Source organism: Biomphalaria glabrata, chromosome 5, assembly GCF_947242115.1.
Source record: "Biomphalaria glabrata chromosome 5, xgBioGlab47.1, whole genome shotgun sequence".
Classification (NCBI taxonomy): Eukaryota; Metazoa; Mollusca; class Gastropoda; family Planorbidae; genus Biomphalaria; species Biomphalaria glabrata.
In genome coordinates, this window is record NC_074715.1 from 31809332 (window position 1) to 31830492 (window position 21161).

Here is a 21161-nt window from a genome sequence, read left to right on the forward strand (position 1 = left end):
CTGTGCTACAATAGTACTTACTAATCTAGACCAAGAAATGTTAGATATTCAATTCAACAAAAAGTATTGGTCATATTATCATGACAATGGGAATTAGAATGTTTTATCTTGAAAAGGTTTAATCATTATCAACAAGTTGAAACAAAACCTTTGATTTTGGGACATACTATAACCCTGAACTTCAACAAGTAGCTTCCACACATCTGAAAATGTATAGCTTTTTTCTTTATAGATTGGCTAATATTGTTACATTTATTAATTTTCTTTTGTATTGAGGTCAAAGCATTTTTATAACCCTATTAGTTTATATTCTTTATGGCCAACTACATAAGCTAGATAAGAGATCTTTGTATTTTATACATTCAAATTACTTTGACTACTTAGTTACACAACTCAAATGTTTGATATTGATTTGAAGTTAACTTTAGGAAATTTGATCAAGTAAAGCAAAAAATATAGATGCAAACTGTTACACCATGGTTGAAAGCAAACTGTACACATAAATGGCTACAGACTCACACTAATATCTGTTAACTTAAGTGTCTTTCAAGGAAATCTTAAGCTCATTACTGTTTCTAATTTACATATCCAATCTGATTGCATTAGTCCAAACTTTTTTGGTGATAATTGTAGAGTATATGGAGCTAGAACAATGAAAACATGAGATACTGACAAAAAGATAATTAGATGAATTACAGAAATGGTAATCACATTGGAGCATGTCTAGCCAGGCCCCCCCCCCCCCCCCCCCCAAAATAATTACTAAGTGAAAAAAAAATTGAAACAAAGACTAAAAAGTTAAGTAGAAGACATACAGTTAACACTTAACCATTACTTACAAACTAGAAAATATAACCTAATAAAATATTTAGAAAGACATTAGATATAAACACATTTTTATTCTAATTGCTAGGATGAATTCATCTAAGTATAATACCATTATAATTTATTTTCAAGTGCTATGAGTCAACCAAGAAAACAAATGACATTTTTAACATTTTCAACAAAAATCTTTTTGGACTAAACATCTTGAGTAATTTATTACATGAGAGGAGGATAACAAAGTGAAGGTCATAGTATTTATCGTTCTTTATGCTTCAGTATTTAATCATTCTTTATAGACAAATAAAAGACATTAAATCAGGGGTTCTCAACCTGTGGGTCGCAACCCCCTTGGAGGTCGATTGACGATTTGCCAGGGGTCGCCTAAGACCATCGAAAATACGGATTGTATTTGTTTACTCTTCTATTGCTGTATATGAGTGTCAGGGAGAGGGGGTCGCGGTAGAGTGGGGGGTTGTAAAAAGGGGTCGCCGAGAATAAAAGGTTGAGAACCGCTGCATTAGATGTTTTATTTTTATAAAAAATCTTATTGAAGTAGTCAACATATATCTGGATTTAAACTCATGCAAACATTTTTTATTATGAAATACAAAAACAACACAAATACATTAGTAACATATAGATAACATTACAAGTTTTTTATTTCTAGCTATAAATTGTGGATTTTATAATAAAGTGCCATGCATACAAACAATTAGAGCTCATTATTTACACAATGGTATTGGTATAGTGGGTAATCTCTGTTTAAAGGGACAAAACTGCAATTCTTCATAATGAAAAGCTTGAGGGCCGACCCATCTTAGAGATTCAGCCCTGCGAAGTAGGTCATGGGATGGTAGCAAGAGAACTGCCACACGCAGGCCAAACTTGACTTCTTCTGTAGTTATTGGTTCTGCATTATCTGCATCCACTATACAGATAAGATCAGGTGTAGTACCTAGGCATTGTTGGAATAATGACTAGATTTTCATTTTGAAATTCTATTAAAAGCTTTTGTCCCAGCCAACCATCAGAGCCTTCTACCAGCAAGAAGCCACGATTGAAACCGCCGCTTGTCTCTCTTTGGACATCCAAAATTTTACCATTCATGACATGCTTCCCATTCTCTTGTTGAACTATAGCTTCAATGACTGATTCCTTCTGCAGCCTAGCTCTAAGAATAGCATTGCCAAGTCTCCAAGCACTACTAACAGTATGTAGAGGTGTTTTGTTCAGCAAACTACTTTTGTTTAAAGGTAATGCCATTCCTGCTGAGCATCCGTTCTCAATTGATGTTAAGCGCAGAAAGTTCTCAAGCAGTTTGTTAGCTGGTGCATAAAGCATTGCTGTTCTCTCTTTATAGTTTCCACTTCCAACTATGGCTGCAGGATATGGCAAATTACCAAACATATAAGGCATAAACATTTGAACCTCAGGGAAAGCTCGACTCATCCCATCCCCATCCACTATTGGTAGATCCAGATTAGCAGCCAGTAGAAATGGCTCGATGGCATTCATTCCACCTATTTCTGCTGAAACCATGGCAACAACTTTGTAGCCTGTTGTTCTTTCACCTGTAGGACGATAATTTCTAATGAACTTGCATCCACCTGGGCTTGTTTCTACAAGAAAATCTTCTTGATTTACTATAACTCCATCTTTAAATCCTCCAATCTCATACAAATCTTTTAAACACTCTAAGGCAGCCGTAGTTTCATGGGATGAAACAGCTTGTTCATACATGATCAAGGGAGCTCCAATAAAAGCTGTTGTAATCACCAAATCCTTCTCTGGATCTGCATTCTTCATAAGACTTTCTGGATTGATCACTCTCATTCGCTTTCCATCCTGCAAGGCTTTTAATGCTCGCAGACGTCCTAGATGAGGATTTCCACCACCACCACAACCATATATACCTGAGCCAAGGACAATACATTCAATGTCCCATTCAGAAATGAACCATTCTCCAGTTGATGGATCAATAACAGGATCTTTTGGTGATCTTGTCCAGTCTTGAATCATTTCCTCTTCTTCTGAATCTATTCTCTGACCAGTGGAAGAAAACTTTTGTTTTTCAATGGTTTGAGAATCTTCCAATACCAATTTCTCAACATTGTCTGGTGGTAACCAAGCCTGTTTGTTTTTAGTTTCACCCCAGGATAAATCTCCTACAATTTTTACTTTTATTTGCGTGGCATTTCCAGGAATGTATGCAAGAACAGAATCTTCTTTTTCAAGAATTTCTAGACTTTCTTCAGTAGCGCCATCAGTGACGAGAGTAGCTTTAATTTTCTGACAAATTTCTTCCATAGCATCATCTCTCGCTTTTAATAGAAAAGGCTTTCGAGCTTGATTACTGGCTCTTTCACTTTCCTTTCCATCTGGATCATTGGTGACATCTTCAAGAGCTTTACTAACACATGCCTCCATCTCAAGAGTATTGACTCGGTCTATTAAATTGACAATATTATTGTAGCTAGCTGACACTTTACTTAAAGCTGCACCTATTGCATTAGCAACTCCAAAATGTTCTGGAATTATTAGTTGTTTGGTTCCTTTCAGAGGTCGTGACCTGTCTATTAGAATACTTCCTCCACCAACTACAATAACAGGCAGTTCATCGACACTTAGTTTCACTTTGTCTATTACATCTTCAACGAGTCTGTGAATCTCATCTATGGCCTGATTAACTAATGATTTGTTCAATTTTTTGACATTTTCCGTAGATCCAAGTTGACAAAGCCCAGATGCTACTGCTACATCCGTTGCTGTAATAAATCTGTCAGAATAATTATTGCTTGTGTTAAACACATATGATTCCTTCATTAGATTTAATCCAGCGCTGAGAGGGCCAACTGTTACATATTGTCCACTGTCATCTTTCTTGGTATGTTCTTTAACATAGGAGCCACCCCCTAAACCAATACTTATGACGTCAGGCATACGAAAATTGGTTCTAACTCCGCTCACCTTGACATGGCTAGCTGCTTCTCTTGGAAATCCATTTTTCAGAACTCCAGCATCTGTAGTTGTTCCTCCAATGTCTACAACAATAGCATCCTTCAGTTCTGACAAGAAAGCTGCACCTCTCATGCTATTGGTTGGACCAGATGCAAATGTAAGTACCGGCTGCTCTAAGACAGCCTCACTGCTGACGATGGTACCATCATTTTGTGTTAAATAAAATGGGCATTTGACTCCAATCTCATCAAGCGCAGTTTGAAATCCACTTATTGTTTTCTTACATAATGGCTTCAGGCATTCATTTAAGAGAGCTGCATTTTCACGCTCCAAAAGTCCTATGTGGCCTATTTCATGAGATAAAGTCACAGAAGCCTCTGGGTATTCTTCAAGAGCGATTTTCTTGGCACGGATTTCATGTTCTGGTCTAGTTGGAGAAAACACACCAATAAATGCAATGTTTTTTATGCCCTTAGATTGAATGTCTTTGAGTACATTACAGATTTGCTGCTCATCTAAAGACTCATGTTCTTTGCCATCAAATCTGAAGCCTCCGTGAACAAGATGGACAGATCCACATATCACATTAGCCAGCCTAGAGGGAAAGTCCATAAAAGGAGGAACTTCTTCTGACACAGGGCCACAGATTCTAACAGCAGCCACTTTAGCCAAATCTTTCCCTTGGACTACAGCATTTACAAAGTGAGTTGTGCCTAGATGGAAGAGAACAAAAATAGTTGACATTTTTTAATTAATTTATTTCTTTTATAAAAATTATTCAGTGTTTAGGAAAGTTATTCATTGCGACTGGCACATAACACTTAATGAATCAAATAGCAAGGCACATTCAATTCTTTGACCACTTGTGTTTGATTGTGTTGTATCATCATCAAAACCTTTCATACCTAATACTAAATACCAGTTTTAAGATGGTTAAAATACACAACTGAGTTCAATAGTATTTAAATTTATCAATTCTTTCATATGTAAACTACATGAGAGCAGATTATATCATACTTAACATAAGCTACTGCTAATCATAATTATATAAAACTTATCTTGAAAAGAAATCAAATCTGCTTCTAGTAAACACTCAGCTATTTTAAATTACATTATTCTACTAAATGATGAAGGTTTTTTTTTTTAAGATGTCAACCTAAATATAATGCTTAACTACTGATAATAATTATCATAATAATTATATATCTAAAGTAATAGGGCTTATAGCTTTTTTTTCTGTAAAGAGAATTTTTGTATAATAAAACATTTAGAAATAACTTAACATAAATCAGAAAATATGTGGAATGTATTTAAGGAGATATTTTTAAATTGTCTAAAATCTCTTACAAGATGAAATGGAAATTACATACATTGAACAATCATAAGCCTTTATTAACAAAGCCCAAACAAGCAAAATAAAAAGAACATACTTTAAAAAAATAATTAAAATTATTATATAAGGGAAAGAACTACACATTTACAATCATAGCTATCAATACTGCAAGATTTATTTCCTTTTTTCATATGAAACAAAATTAATTAATTACCACTAATTAATTTATTTACTTGTAAATTTTTTAAAAATTGTTGTTTGTTGGGGACAATGAATAATTGAGCAAAGTTTCAACTTGATCCGAGATAGGGAATTGGGAGCAATAATGTGTACAAGGAGTGGTAAAGCACTAGGTTTCTGAACTGAAGGGTCCAGGGTTAGAATCTCAATGTGGAAGGATTTTAATTTTGGGATTTTTATTTTAGGATTTTAAGGGTGCCTCCGAGTCCACCCAACTCTAATGAATACCTGACTTGTTGGGGAAAGTATAGCGGTCGGTCATTAATCCCATTATCTGTCGGCCATAGAAACAGATGACTTTCACATTGTCTGCCCTATAGATCAAAAGTTCTGAAAGGGGAACTTTACTTTTTTTACTTAAAAATATTAAAAGAAATAAAACTGTTTGAAATATATATATATATTTATATCCATATGTTCAACTTGTATATAGTCACCTACACTATGCACAATGGTTGTTACCTATATTGACTTGAAGGGGCAGCACTGACTTGCCACTCTGTACAGCTTGCTTAAGACAACCCAATATTGCTTTCTTAACACCAGTAGTCACATCAGCTGTGGTCAGTTCTTTTATTTCTGCCAGAATCTCTGGTCTTTCCTTGCTGGGGCACAATAAGACAGCATCTGTGTTGGTTCCACCAATATCAACACCAATAATAACAGGAGTTACTATGTCTGTCATGCTTAGGTTTGCTGGATTATTTTGATAGGTTTGCTGGAATATCTTGATAGCTGTTAACAAAAAAAATATTTATTGATTCATTGCTAGGAACGCTAACATACATATAAAGCCAACTCCAGTAAAAAAAAAAAGGTCAACCAGACATTTTACAAACATCACCCACAATAAAATTATGGTCATATTAAAAAAAATATTTTTTTATCCATTTTAAATCAATGATGTAGACTAGAAGTGAATTTTGTTAATAATATGTACTATACTATAAGATAATTTTTTTGTTGTATTTTTTTTACTATAAGCATATTTCAATAAAGTAGATTAATCAGACAAAGAGCTTATATTAATTGTAATTGTATTAATGACTTCAGTCATGATTAAAATTTTAATAGATCTAACAATAATAAATTTGTGCAATCAGAAATATTTTAACCACCTGTTTTTGTTTAGCACAATTTCATGCTATTAGCTTTCTCAATATGCTATCACCTGTCTGCTATGATCCGATCATTTGTCTGGACCAGTTGGGAAAGGGGTTGGGAAAGGGAGTGGGAAGAGAAGGAGGGTATCTGTGTAAATGTTATCATGATCACTTTTAAATTCATTAAAAAAATGGTTAACTCAGGGCGCAAGCCTTCTCAAGGGGACTAATTCAACTTATACCACCACATCTGTCAAGTATGATTTCTTTCCCCTGTTCAATACTAATCAAAATAATTAATTATTATTAGCTAATTAAGTAATTGGTTTTTTTTTTTTATTCATTCTTGTATTTCTGGAATTTTGAGATTGTTTGTTTTGCTTTAATTTCGTTTATTGTATCTGAGATTTTAATGTTAATCCATCACTTATCTTATCTTATATATTACAGATGTTACTTCAAAAAAGAAGATAATTATGTCATATATGCCTTTCATGTGTCAATCTAGTCAAGCATGCCCCAGCACAGCCAAGGGGAGTTTGAGTTTAAAAATCTCCCTACGGAGGTTTTGAGGTTAAAACCCCACTCTTCAATAAAACAAAAAATAAAGCAAATGAAGTAATCAATCTCTTTTGAGTTTAAAACCCTCTTCCAGATAGTTTTGAGGATGTAACTCCCTTTTTCAATAAAAAAAATCTAAAGCAATGAAGAATGAAGGGTCAGAATGTAAGGAAGATTGATGAGAGTGAGAGAGAGAGAGTGGAAAGAAAAAATCCGACAAGAATAAGAATTTGCAAAATTTCAACTTGAGTTAGGGAGAAATAACGTGTGCCAACTTTTTACTAGACAGAATGACAGACGGAGTGAGTTAATTGCTATTAAGCTTGGTAAAAATGTAAAGATTTTTTTTTGGACTATACTATGACATGACTATAGAATTAGTCACATTTAGACTTTAGTATTGATCTAGAGTCTAGTAGAAAATTCTTCGAACTTGAAGACAAGCCTTATTACTTATTATTATTATATGGATTTTATACCTAGATTCTAGATATATAGATCTAGACCTAATAGGCGACTTGATCTACTATCTATAGATATTCTAAATTAGTAAGTTACTAGTAGTAGTAGTAGGCCCTTAGTCACACTTAGTGACTTAGTCTTAGTAGGCCTTATACTACACTATACTGTCTATACTGACTTATTATATACTAACTAGCTTTTAAATCTACATCTAGATCTATAATTATAATCTAAATTATTTATAGGGTTAGATCTACATTTAGATCTATAATCTATATATTCAATCTAAGACGTCTACTTTTATAGTATTAATAATTCTAATTAAGGCATATAATATAGATATAATTTAATGTAGACTTAGATCAAATCCTACCTACTTTAAGTTAACTTCAAGAAAAAAACAACAAACATGATCATTTCAAACTGTTCTGTACTATGTAGCACTAGTAGTAGATCTAGTAGGTCATAGACTATAGGTCGAAGGCCATGGCCGAGAATGTTTTTTTCTCCAATAACACATACCTACCTATGCAGGGGCACCCTGGCAGGTCTACATATTACATATCTATAGTCAAGATCTGCGGTTCTCAATCTGTGAGTCGCGACACCTTTGAGGAATGGGGATCGAAAGTGTCGCCTACGAAAATTGGATGATAAAAACAACAACATGTTTCTAACATTAGGCCTATATGCTTTGTATGAAGAAAATGCCGTTAAACCTGACAAGCAGAACACATTAGAAATGTGTGTCATAAAACATTTGCGTATGCTTGCGGACGAAATTTCCTCTTACTTTCCAATTCTATATGATATGACATCCAGTTAACACTTACCAGAATTCCTTTAACAACCAAGGTTGAAGATGTTCCGGATAGATCTCAGGAGTTTTTTTTTTCTTTTTTTTTAAATAAATGTAGCGAAACATATTTCTTTTCTTTTTTTGACAAATTGGATCAAGTGCAGCTTGCAGTCATATCCCGTTCTTTCTGAGGTTTGTATAATAATAATAATAATAATAATAATGGCAAAATCAGTTACTTAAATTAGGATTATGAAGGAAAATCATTTTACAGGTTGGGGTTATGGTATCGGTTAGTCCGCGGAATTAGATTCTCGTGGTTTATCGACATTGAATCTGCCACAGCAATTGGTTCAACAAGCAGTTAGTTCGAGAGATCGCATGGAACAACTCTCTTCTTATTTTTTGGTTCAATACTAACTTAGAATGCTCTTATATTATGCTTCCTGTGTTTGTTTGCGTTGAACTCGCATTCTTTATGTTGTTGTTTTTTTTTTGTTTCATTTAGTCCGTGTCACAGGTACGATGTTGACGCACTCACATTTACACGCAGGACGGTGACACAAGCCTCAGCGTACTTTCGTTGTGTTATTTCATACACTTTCAAAACTATCCGATTCGAAACAATTTGTTTCATGATAACAAAATATTTTTTAAAAGTTTGGTTAAAATATAAATAATTAACAATATGATTTCACACAAAAACTTCTTGGAAAATAAAACTAACGTTTGATCATGGAATGTTGTTTATTTAAAAAAATAGATATGAATTCACAGAATATCAATTCAACATACAGAAAAAAAAACATGGTCAAAAGATTTCAGCAATTTTACTTTCTGAAACAATGAAATCTCAGCAAGAAATTTAATTATAAGATATCAATTGTAAATCAACATAAGATGTTAAAAACTTTAAAAAATGAAATCTTTTCAACCCCATCAGTAGAACTTGAAGCTTTAGTAGCTACACTGTATAATGTAGCCTACTATAAGTGTAATGAATCTTGCACTATATGATTATTCACTTTTTTTTTTAAAGACGGGCATTCACAACTCATAACATGGACACCAAATCTAAAGCTAAAGAAGATTGACCTAGATGGAAATATAAATTCTTTAAGAATTAGTCAATACAATAAAACACTTTAAAAAAATAATGTTTGGGTTACTCTAAATATACAAATTTATTTTTTATGATGTCTGAGAAAAATGACTGGGAAACCCGTTTTTACTTTTTTTAAAAACCTCTAACCGTTCGCTCAATAATAATGATTTCGGTTCGTAGATTAAGTATGATTTCATGCATATTCTACTACATCTGATGCAGATAAAGCCGTTGACTGCCTGGGATATGCGCTTGTATCGAGACCACGTCACAGGTCCAAAGTCACCACAGGTGTCGTGGCAACGAACTATTGGTCTAAACTGCCCACAGGTTGCGACGTCGCAGGTCAATTTTCAGGCCTAATATAACGATTGGTCTCGCCGGTATTCGGGAATGACTTTTCTTTAGGCCTCAAATGTCTGTCCCGAGATCTTCGTTAGATCTCTCCAGCTGTCTCTTTCAGAGGTATAATGTACTAAATGATGCAAGTTCTTCAGACATATGTAATTCGGGATGTAGTGTATTATGTACTAAATGTTGTTATTTATGCTGTACTATAGCGCCTACTGTTTCAATGTGTAGTCTCTGTTTATAAGGAGAAAACTGTATTTCGTCTCCATAATGAAAAGCTTGAGGTCCGACCCATTTTAAAGATTCAGGTCTGCGGAGTAGGTCATGGGATGGTAGCAAGAGAACTGCCACACGCAGACCAAACTTGACTTCTTCTGTTGTGATTGGTTCTGCTGTGTCAACATCTACTATACATATAAGATCCGGAACACATCCAATGCACGGCCCTCTTTTACCATCGATAAGTTGAATGATTACAAGATTTTCGTTCTGGAATTCAATGATTAAAGTTTGTCCCAGCCAACCATCAGAGCCTTCTACCAGCAAGAAGCCACGATTGAAACCGCCGCTTGTCTCTCTTTGGACATCCAAAATTTTACCATTCATGACATGCTTCCCATTCTCTTGTTGAACTATAGCTTCAATGACTGATTCCTTCTGCAGCCTAGCTCTAAGAATAGCATTGCCAAGTCTCCAAGCACTACTTACGGTATGCAATGCTGATTTGGTTAGCACCGTGTCTTTCAAAAGTGGCGTAGCCATCCCTGCAGAGCATCCATTTTCTATTGAAACTTGACGCAGGAAGTTCTCAAGAAGTTTGTTGGAAGGGGCGTAAAGCATTGCTGTTCTCTCTTGATAGTTTCCACTTCCAACTATGGCTACTGGATAAGGGGGATAACCAAACATGTATGGTATAAACATCTGAACTTCAGGGAAAGCACGGCTCATCCCATCACAATCCAAAACAGGTAGGTCAAGGTTGGCAGCCTGCAGGAAAGGTTCAATAGCGTTCATACCTCCAATTTCATCGGCCATTACGGCTACAAACTTATACTTTGTTGACCGTTCACCCCTAGGCCTATAATTTCTAATAAATTTGCATGCTCCCGGACTGGTCTCCACATGAACGTTTTCTTTGTTTAATAAGTTTCCATCATTAAATTCTCCGATTTCATACAAATCTATTAAACATTCTATTGCAGCAGTGGTTTCGTGTGACGAAATAGCTTGTTCAAACATAATCAATGGAGCTCCGATAAAAGAAGATGAAATTATTATATCCTTTACGGGATCGGCATTTTGTAAAAGTTTCTCAGGACTGACAACTCTCAATTTCTTTCCATCCTGCAAGGCTTTTAATGCTCGCAGACGTCCTAAATGTGGACTTCCACCACCACCACAACCATATATACCTGAGCCAAGGACAATACATTCAATGTCCCATTCAGAAATGAACCATTCTCCAGTTGATGGATCAATAACAGGATCTTTTGGTGATCTTGTCCAGTCTTGAATCATTTCCTCTTCTTCTGAATCTATTCTCTGACCAGTGGAAGAAAACTTTTGTTTTTCAATGGTTTGAGAATCTTCCAATACCAATTTCTCAACATTGTCTGGTGGTAACCAAGCCTGTTTGTTTTTAGTTTCACCCCAGGATAAATCTCCTACAATTTTTACTTTTATTTGCGTGGCATTTCCAGGAATGTATGCAAGAACAGAATCTTCTTTTTCAAGAATTTCTAGACTTTCTTCAGTAGCGCCATCAGTGACGAGAGTAGCTTTAATTTTCTGACAAATTTCTTCCATAGCATCATCTCTCGCTTTTAATAGAAAAGGCTTTCGAGCTTGATTACTGGCTCTTTCACTTTCCTTTCCATCTGGATCATTGGTGACATCTTCAAGAGCTTTACTAACACATGCCTCCATCTCAAGAGTATTGACTCGGTCTATTAAATTGACAATATTATTGTAGCTAGCTGACACTTTACTTAAAGCTGCACCTATTGCATTAGCAACTCCAAAATGTTCTGGAATTATTAGTTGTTTGGTTCCTTTCAGAGGTCGTGACCTGTCTATTAGAATACTTCCTCCACCAACTACAATAACAGGCAGTTCATCGACACTTAGTTTCACTTTGTCTATTACATCTTCAACGAGTCTGTGAATCTCATCTATGGCCTGATTAACTAATGATTTGTTCAATTTTTTGACATTTTCCGTAGATCCAAGTTGACAAAGCCCAGATGCTACTGCTACATCCGTTGCTGTAATAAATCTGTCAGAATAATTATTGCTTGTGTTAAACACATATGATTCCTTCATTAGATTTAATCCAGCGCTGAGAGGGCCAACTGTTACATATTGTCCACTGTCATCTTTCTTGGTATGTTCTTTAACATAGGAGCCACCTCCTAAACCAATACTTATGACGTCAGGCATACGAAAATTGGTTCTAACTCCGCTCACCTTGACATGGCTAGCTGCTTCTCTTGGAAATCCATTTTTCAGAACTCCAGCATCTGTAGTTGTTCCTCCAATGTCTACAACAATAGCATCCTTCAGTTCTGACAAGAAAGCTGCACCTCTCATGCTATTGGTTGGACCAGATGCAAATATAAGTACCGGCTGCTCTAAGACAGCCTCACTGCTGACGATGGTACCATCATTTTGTGTTAAATAAAATGGGCATTTGACTCCAATCTCATCAAGCGCAGTTTGAAATCCACTTATTGTTTTCTTACATAATGGCTTCAGGCATTCATTTAAGAGAGCTGCATTTTCACGCTCCAAAAGTCCTATGTGGCCTATTTCATGAGATAAAGTCACAGAAGCCTCTGGGTATTCTTCAAGAGCGATTTTCTTGGCACGGATTTCATGTTCTGGTCTAGTTGGAGAAAACACACCAATAAATGCAATGTTTTTTATGCCCTTAGATTGAATGTCTTTGAGTACATTACAGATTTGCTGTTCATCTAAAGACTCATGTTCTTTGCCATCAAATCTGAAGCCTCCGTGAACAAGATGGACAGATCCACATATCACATTAGCCAGCCTAGAGGGAAAGTCCATAAAAGGAGGAACTTCTTCTGACACAGGGCCACAGATTCTAACAGCAGCCACTTTAGCCAAATCTTTCCCTTGGACTACAGCATTTACAAAGTGAGTTGTGCCTAGATGGAAGAGAAAAAGAAACTTTTAACATAAAACTTTCTTTTATTATGTAAAGATACCTAATTTTATACAAACAAGTCTATAGCCAGATAGCGTGTTTCTCATGCGTTTAGATCTATATACTGTAGCAATGAAAGTTCAACATATTTAAGAGATCTAAAAAAGAAAGTGTCGAACTTCTAGTGTTTTATTTTATGGCACTATTCAAGTTAAAAGTTAATCCAGGAAGAAATTGATGACTTGAATGTCGTTTTGATTGCTATCAGCACAAAACAAGTTAATTGAGTAGGCTTATCCCTGTCGGACTACACATCTAGAGCACATCAGGTAGAGCTATCTATTAAATGAAAAGAACCTTTAATTCCTACAAAAGTAAATGTCACTACATTCAAAATCTTAAGGTAAAAAATTTAAGAGGAACTTTGATCAGCTCTTTTCTATTTTTGTTCACTTCAAGTGAGTGAGAGTAAGCGGATAGCACCTGTTTCAGATGTCCTTAAGGTCCGAGAACTTTCGGTTCCCTTTTATGGACCTCTTGACCAAGGAAAGGATTTTATCCATGGCCAGGATGAGGCATCGGCTCTTCACCAATCCCTCTGTCCGAAATCCCGCCTTATCCGAAACGATCATGTACTCTCGTCCGGTATGTCGCAGGACACGACCCCCTTGAGCCCCACACGAGTATCCCCCTCTCGTGCGAGGCCGGAGGCCGAGCCGCGTGGGGGCCTTTCGTATGCCTATTATGTCCCACCGAACCCGTGCGAGGGTCCATCACAGCGCGTATGGCCCCCGATGGGGAACGAATCGGTGGGGTGTTGGGCGGGTTAGTGAGCCTTTGTTACATCCCTACCACGTGCTGTGTACAGTCTCTCGACCGTACGTGTGGTAACTCACTGAGAGCTATGTGTGCTACCGTACTTTGCCTATCCGTTTCCCCGGGCGGACGTTTCCACAGGAGGGCCACGCTGAGGCGACGGGAGCATCCTCCTGGCGGATAGCACCTGACTCTACCAACCATACAGAAGACCTCAGAAACTGTAGGCCTACCAGTACCAAAACACTTTCCATTTCTTGTTACAACATTTTCTATTCCTCCATTTTGTTGAAGTATCTGGACAATTATCAAACAGGTATTGAAGGAAACAGAGACAACTCTTGGCTCTAATAAACCGTTTAAACACGAGAATCAATGATGGAGAAGTAGATCTTCTGTAGATACACTACTGCTCATATTAGATGTTCTAACAGCTTGGTACACACAAACACTAGACTATATCGCAGAGGCGTAGTGAGCAAAACGTGCGCCCGGGGAAGGTACTTTATTGCCACCTACTTTCCTCTATGCCAGTGAGGGCAAAATGGCGCCTGGGTTGATCTTTATAGCGCTTACAAAGGGTATCTCTGTTACGCTTAAAGAGTTGTTTTGATCTGCACAATCCACTTTTCACTATAAAATTACCTAGCGCAGGCTGGATGTCTAACAATATTTCACAAGACCTATGTAGTTTCTTATCATAGTTCATTAATAAACTGTAGATCACAACTAGGATGATGATACTGCACTGATGTCAGGTCACAACTAGTATGATGATACTGTCAGATTACATACGGGGGTTCAATAAAGAATAATGAAAAAAAAAAAGCGCTGTTTGTAATTAGTGCACAATGAATGTTCCAATTGAATAGGAGTTACCGTAGCTAAATAACAACCAATCGCAGTTTTTTGAAATACTTGAAAACATATTTACACTTTTGTTCACGTTCAACATCAAGATTGAAAGCTTTTCCAGTCAGAAGAGCGCAGATCTAAAACAATGTTTCTCATACTTTTAGTAGTTGCTTTCACCCACCAAAATACAATGTACGTTCACTCCTCCCCCATATTCAGCCAATAGATCTGTAAGCATCGGGATCAAGATATTTCCTGCTTTGTAAGCTTCTGAAATTCCTTAGTGCTATTAGAGCATAGAATGGGTTGCCTGAGCTAGCCAGGAAAACCAGTGACTTGGCAGAATTTAAGTCATTGGTTAATATGCATGACTAAATGCATGACGCGTAGGACGTAATCATACCACACTTTACGCTTAGATAGAAGTGTGCAAGTCAAAGTCAAAGGGAAGCTTGGGACAGGTTGATACTGAATTGTGAAATATAATATAGGCATTTGAACATCTACGTTCGTAATGGGCTTGATGGAAGGATACCTTGATACACACAAATATTGGACTATGTCGATACCTTGATATACACAAACACTGGACTTTATTGATACCTTGATATACACAAACACTTTATTGATACCTTGATTAACAAAAACAATTGAACAGCGTTTCTAAACCAGTAAGGCGCCCCACAAGGCCAGTTCTTCTACCAATGTGTTTATTCTGTTAACTATTTAACTAGGCAATTACCTATATTGACTTGAAGGGGCAGCACTGACTTGCCCCTCTGTACAGCTTGCTTAAGACAACCCAGTATTGCTTTCTTAACACCAGTAGTCACATCAGCTGTGGTCAGTTCTTTTATTTCTGCCAGAATCTCTGGTCTTTCCTTGCTGGGGCACAATAAGACAGCATCTGTGTTGGTTCCACCAATATCAACACCAATAATAACAGGAGTTACTATGTCTGTCATGCTTAGGTTTTTACTGGAATTATTTCGACAGAGGAATAACTTTCTGGAAAACATTTAGACGCATTGTTATCCTTGGGTCTGCACATTAATATTTACTGTGTTTAAACAACAAGTTGTGTTGACTCAAAAAAAAAACAACATAAAATGTTAATAGATAATGTAATCTAGCTGTTGTATGTGGATAATAACGGTAACTTTGTTGAACTATGTTTTTATTTCATAATTCTGTAACTCTGATCAGGTGCTGTGTAACAAAAGTATTTCTAAAATGATCTGCAAAAAGTTGACTAAGTTAGTTTGGTTGAAAAGGAAATGAAGGCTAAAGTACAAACAGAAACCAGCAGTCTATTGACATAAATGTATGTCCCCATCTTCTCCAAAAAAAATAAATAATTCATTCATCAATGAACGTGTTCTTTAATTGGTTATAAAGTAACCAGTCTTTGAACGACTGAAGGACGTTAGCAGAATATTAAGGTGATCAAATATTTTTCGCTTAAAAAGTTCTACTTACCAGTATAACTGTTGTAAAACAAACATCTGTATATCTGATAACTATGACATGATGCTCATTGCAAACAACAATGTTTTTTCTAATGTTTTAAGGGTCATTAAGACATAGGTCAAGATTATAAAATTAGTACTTTGGACTATAACTAGTCAGTTAACAAACTTGTGCAATATGAACTTAAATCAAGATGCAGAAGTGTTGTCTCCCTTCACTTAAATTTCGTTGTCCACTGCATGTCCTTGCATTTTTATCTAGTATAAACCAAATGTGCACGTCTAATCGTGTTCACACATTTAAATATAACAAATACATTTGCTTGTAAATCACAGATTGACAATTTATCTTTTCCATCACCAATCCAAGGTATAGTTTGATTATTTACAATGTTTTATAAGTACTAGTCAAGTTGTCAGTCATGCGAAAGAAAAAAAATCTCAGAGTCAATATGGCTTATGAAAAAAGTACAAGAAAAACGAACAGAAAATGTATCTTTTCCATGGCAACTGAAAACTAAACAACTGTCCTGCCAGAAGCATATTCAGACGCAGTTTAAGCTGAAAAAAAAAAAGGGAGTGAACAATTACCTTGTGGTGCAGCTCGAGAAAACACAGACCGTATTATTTATCCTCATAGCAGTTTTGGTCGTCACTCATCCCTCCAGGAACTCGAGAAATTGCTGGACTAAATACCAAAGCATAGAGAAAATGCTGGACTAGATACCACATGACAGAGAACTTGCTGGACTAAATACCACAGCATAGAGAAAATGCTGGACTAGATACCACATGACAGAGAACTTGCTGGACTAAATACCACAGCATAGAGAAAATGGTGGACTAGATACCACATGACAGAGAACTTGCTGGACTAAATACCACAGCATAGAGAAAATGCTGGACTAGATACCACATGACAGAGAACTTGCTGGACTAGATACCACATGACAGAGAACTTGCTGGACTAGATACCACATGATAGAGAACTTGCTGGACTAGATACCACATGATAGAGAACTTGCTGGACTAGATACCACATGACAGAGAACTTGCTGGACTAGATACCACATGATAGAGAACTTGCTGGACTAGATACCACATGACAGAGAACTTGCTGGACTAGATACCACATGATAGAGAACTTGCTGGACTAGATACCACATGACAGAGAACTTGCTGGACTAGATACCACATGATAGAGAACTTGCTGGACTAGATACCACATGATAGAGAACTTGCTGGACTAGATACCACATGACAGAGAACTTGCTGGACTAGATACCACATGATAGAGAACTTGCTGGACTAGATACCACATGACAGAGAACTTACTGGACTAGATACCACATGATAGAGAACTTGCTGGACTAGATACCACATGACAGAGAACTTGCTGGACTAGATACCACATGATAGAGAACTTGCTGGACTAGATACCACATGACAGAGAACTTGCTGGACTAGATACCACATGATAGAGAACTTGCTGGACTAGATACCACATGACAGAGAACTTGCTGGACTAGATACCACATGACAGAGAACTTGCTGGACTAGATACCACATGACAGAGAACTTGCTGGACTAGATACCACATGACAGAGAACTTGCTGGACTAGATACCACATGATAGAGAACTTGCTGGACTAGATATCACATGACAGAGAACTTGCTGGACTATATATCACATAATAGAGAAATGGCTGGACTAGATAGCACAGCATAGAGAACTTGCTGGACTATATATCACATGACAGAGAACTTGCTGAACAAGATACCACAGCGTAGAGAACTTGCTGGATAGATACCACATGATAGAGAACTTGCTGGACTAGATACCACATGACAGAGAACTTGCTGGACTATATATCACATAATAGAGAAATTGCTGAACAAAATACCACAGCATAGAGAAATTGCTGGACTAGATAGCGTTGCCCAGATTCTCATTGATATCGCCCGCAAGTATTTTAATTAACGAAACAAAAAGTTTAATTAATTACACCCAGTTGTGTACTCTTCGATAAATATCAGGGGCCACAACCACTAGGAGCTATTTATTTTGGATAATTTTCTTTTGGTCCATTCGAGCTCATTTTTTAACAAATCTGGACGCAAATTAGTATTATGGAACATTAAAAAATTAAAGGGGAATAATTCAACTGTTGTACATAATAAGTAGATATTTTCTCGATAATCTCCCTCGTTTCAAATCTGAAAGCTCTCTCAATTACAAGTATGCCTAGAGTTAACACCAAGAGGTAGCTAGTGGACTAAAGGAAGGAAAAGTTTCTATAGAGCAGCGTTTCCCAAATCTGAATGTCACACTTCGCACATTCTGAGTATTTAGCGGGACACATTGTTTATTTTTTGAAATCTAGATTTTAATTCACTTGGTAGCCTGCTAGTTAATGAACACTATTCAGGCCTAGTGGAACACTGGGGTTCACGGAACACAGTTTGGGAACCACTGCTATAGAGCACCAAGCAAAGGTGGATCAAGAACTAGTAAAAATTCTGTGGGAGGGAAAGAGATGCTTATTAAAACCTTAACCTGGCATCTTAAGCCTAAATATATGGGTGCACTAAGAGCTATATGTATTTTCAACACAAGAACATCCTTTCGTACCGAAGAAATAAAAGACTCCTTTCGTACCGAAGAAATAAAAGACTTTGTTCAATAAGTCTGTTGGAAACCTCATTCTAGTCTAGAACTTTGTTCAATAAGTCTGTTGGAAACCTCATTCTAGTCTAGAACTTTGTTCAATAAGTCTGTTGGAAACCTCATTCTAGTCTAGAACTTTGTTCAATAAGTCTGTTGGAAACCTCATTCTAGTCTAGAACTTTGTTCAATAAGTCTGTTGGAAACCTCATTCTAGTCTAGAACTTTGTTCAATAAGTCTGTTGGAAACCTCATTCTAGTCTAGAACTTTGTTCAATAAGTCTGTTGGAAACCTCATTCTAGTCTAGAACTTTGTTCAATAAGTCTGTTGGAAACCTCATTCTAGTCTAGAACTTTGTTCAATAAGTCTGTTGGAAACCTCATTCTAGTCTAGAACTTTGTTCAATAAGTCTGTTGGAAACCTCATTCTAGTCTAGAACTTTGTTCAATAAGTCTGTTGGAAACCTCATTCTAGTCTAGAACTTTGTTCAATAAGTCTGTTGGAAACCTCATTCTAGTCTAGAACTTTGTTCAATAAGTCTGTTGGAAACCTCATTCTAGTCTAGAACTTTGTTCAATAAGTCTGTTGGAAACCTCATTCTAGTCTAGAACCATTGAACGTTTGACAAAGATCTGAAGGTATGGGCTATGGAGGCTCATAAATTCGTGTATATCATAAATATTAAGTTATCAAATGTGAGTTGAAAACTTAGTTTTTTAAAACAGATCCAAGAAAACGTCAGAGAAAGGAGAAAAGAAAATAAGAGATTATTTGGGATTGAAATTTGTTCGACACATACTTCAATCATGTTTAACTTCCATTTTTTAGTTACTAAACAAATATGATAAAAAGATATGAAATAAACAAAATAACACTAACAACTAAAGTATAACCTGTTACCTGACACATTCTCAGCTCGCTACACGCTCTGTCTTGTTCTTAAGGCCACGAAAGAGGACAAGATTCGCTGACCTTAAGCGGCCCAGCTATACCAGTACTTCGCTTGCTTCACATTGGAGAGGCCAGAGTGGAAACACTCATTCAGATACCCCCCCCCCCCCTCCTCCGTTTTTTTATATACATAGCATTCCAAGATTTCTTTACTTGTTGCTTGCCAAGCTAATGGCTAGAATAGTTAAATCAATAATGATAGTCGTCTGTTGAACGATTAGAAGAGAGTTAATTCACACATGTACACACCTTCTCTTAGCCCAGACTGTCAGACAGAAGGGACAAAAAATGTGAGTTGTTGCCCTTGCATCATAAAAGTCGTGTTCAGAAATACTCGACTGACGCACATCAAGTTTACTCTCTTGAGTTTCTAACATGCAGGTCTAGATCTTTTAGTGGAAGCAAGGTGCTTAGAGGGGCGTAGCAACCAGGGCGCGAAGGGGTTTAATGAGCCCTTGCTTACGACCAATAGGTACCCACAGAGACCCTTGAAAGAAAACAAAAACTAACCAAAAAAATAAGTTGAACAATTTCAATGTTTTGAATTCTGACATAATTAGCCACCATGTATATGTACTGTTATTAAATTATATTACTGTAACAAAATGTCAATTAGCAATCAATGTCAATAGTCACATTAATTTGAAATCTAATAAGGAAAGTAACTCTAAAATTATATGCGAACCTCCTTTGTTTTAAATGGCGCTATTGTCAATAATGAATAACAATAGCCAATAATGTTTTATAAGTAAACAATTTGAAATTAATCTAGTAGATATAATTATGATTATTTGAGATACTTATTTCTTATTGAATAATTCGGTGTGAATATAAAGATATAATAAGGCCTTGTCTTCGAGTCCGAATATTAATGAGGAATGCAGTATTTCCCGTGGCTACGCAGTCCCATCTGGGACCTACATATTTTGCCACATCTAGCGCAGGCCAATGTCCACCGGTGGTCGATTTAGATTTTCTTTTCGCCGTCTACGTCTGTCCTCGGCAGCAATGAGAGTTGCTATGAGAATGTCTTAAGATACATTGCGCCAAGCAGTACCAATAGGATCTGAACTTGTATTTGTTTTGAAGTTGCAGTGACGCGTAGGACGTAATCATCTTCTTTTTGTTTAAGTAACGTCTGTATTATATAAGATAAGATCATAAATTGATCAAGTAGCTATAACGTTGTGGGAGACTATTGGTTAATGTCTGTGTCTAATAAACTATTTGTTAGTGAAGATACTGAAGAAGAGGCAGACAGAGAAAGCGATGGGAAGACAACATAAAAGAATGGACAGGGCTGTCGTTGAAAGAGATTCTGTCCAAGACAAAAGACCGAGAGGAATGGAGATGGAGATTGACGGTAATCAGATCATGTGTGGTGCCCGAATGGTCCAACAGACTAAGGCACGGGTGAAGGTTTTACTGACACCGCTTGGTTTGATATGTGACAGTCGCACTCAACTTAAAGGAGAGTGGCCCACCATCGTATTCTTGA

The 21161-nt window shown here is 36.5% G+C and overlaps 1 protein-coding gene and 1 pseudogene across 2 annotated transcripts; both read right to left on the reverse strand.

The window, feature by feature from the left end:
• Positions 1-1212: 1212 nt before the first annotated feature.
• LOC129926512 (uncharacterized) lies at positions 1213-8027 on the reverse strand (annotated as a pseudogene).
• An 813-nt stretch (positions 8028-8840) lies between these two features.
• LOC106065301 (uncharacterized) lies at positions 8841-19763 on the reverse strand. 2 transcript variants are annotated; one of them, XM_056031081.1, is made up of 3 exons: positions 19613-19763; positions 15320-15585; positions 8841-12907 (listed from the first exon to the last, which is right to left on the reverse strand). In XM_056031081.1, the coding sequence occupies exons 2-3, from the start codon at positions 15540-15542 to the stop codon at positions 9927-9929; spliced, it is 3204 nt and encodes a 1067-aa protein (XP_055887056.1). In that variant the 5' UTR covers positions 15543-15585; positions 19613-19763; the 3' UTR covers positions 8841-9926. The 2 variants fall into 2 exon arrangements, with proteins under 2 accessions (XP_055887056.1, XP_055887054.1); XM_056031079.1 differs by lacking the exon at positions 19613-19763 and adding an exon at positions 16057-16251 and having other exon boundaries at positions 8842-12907.
• Positions 19764-21161: the final 1398 nt, after the last annotated feature.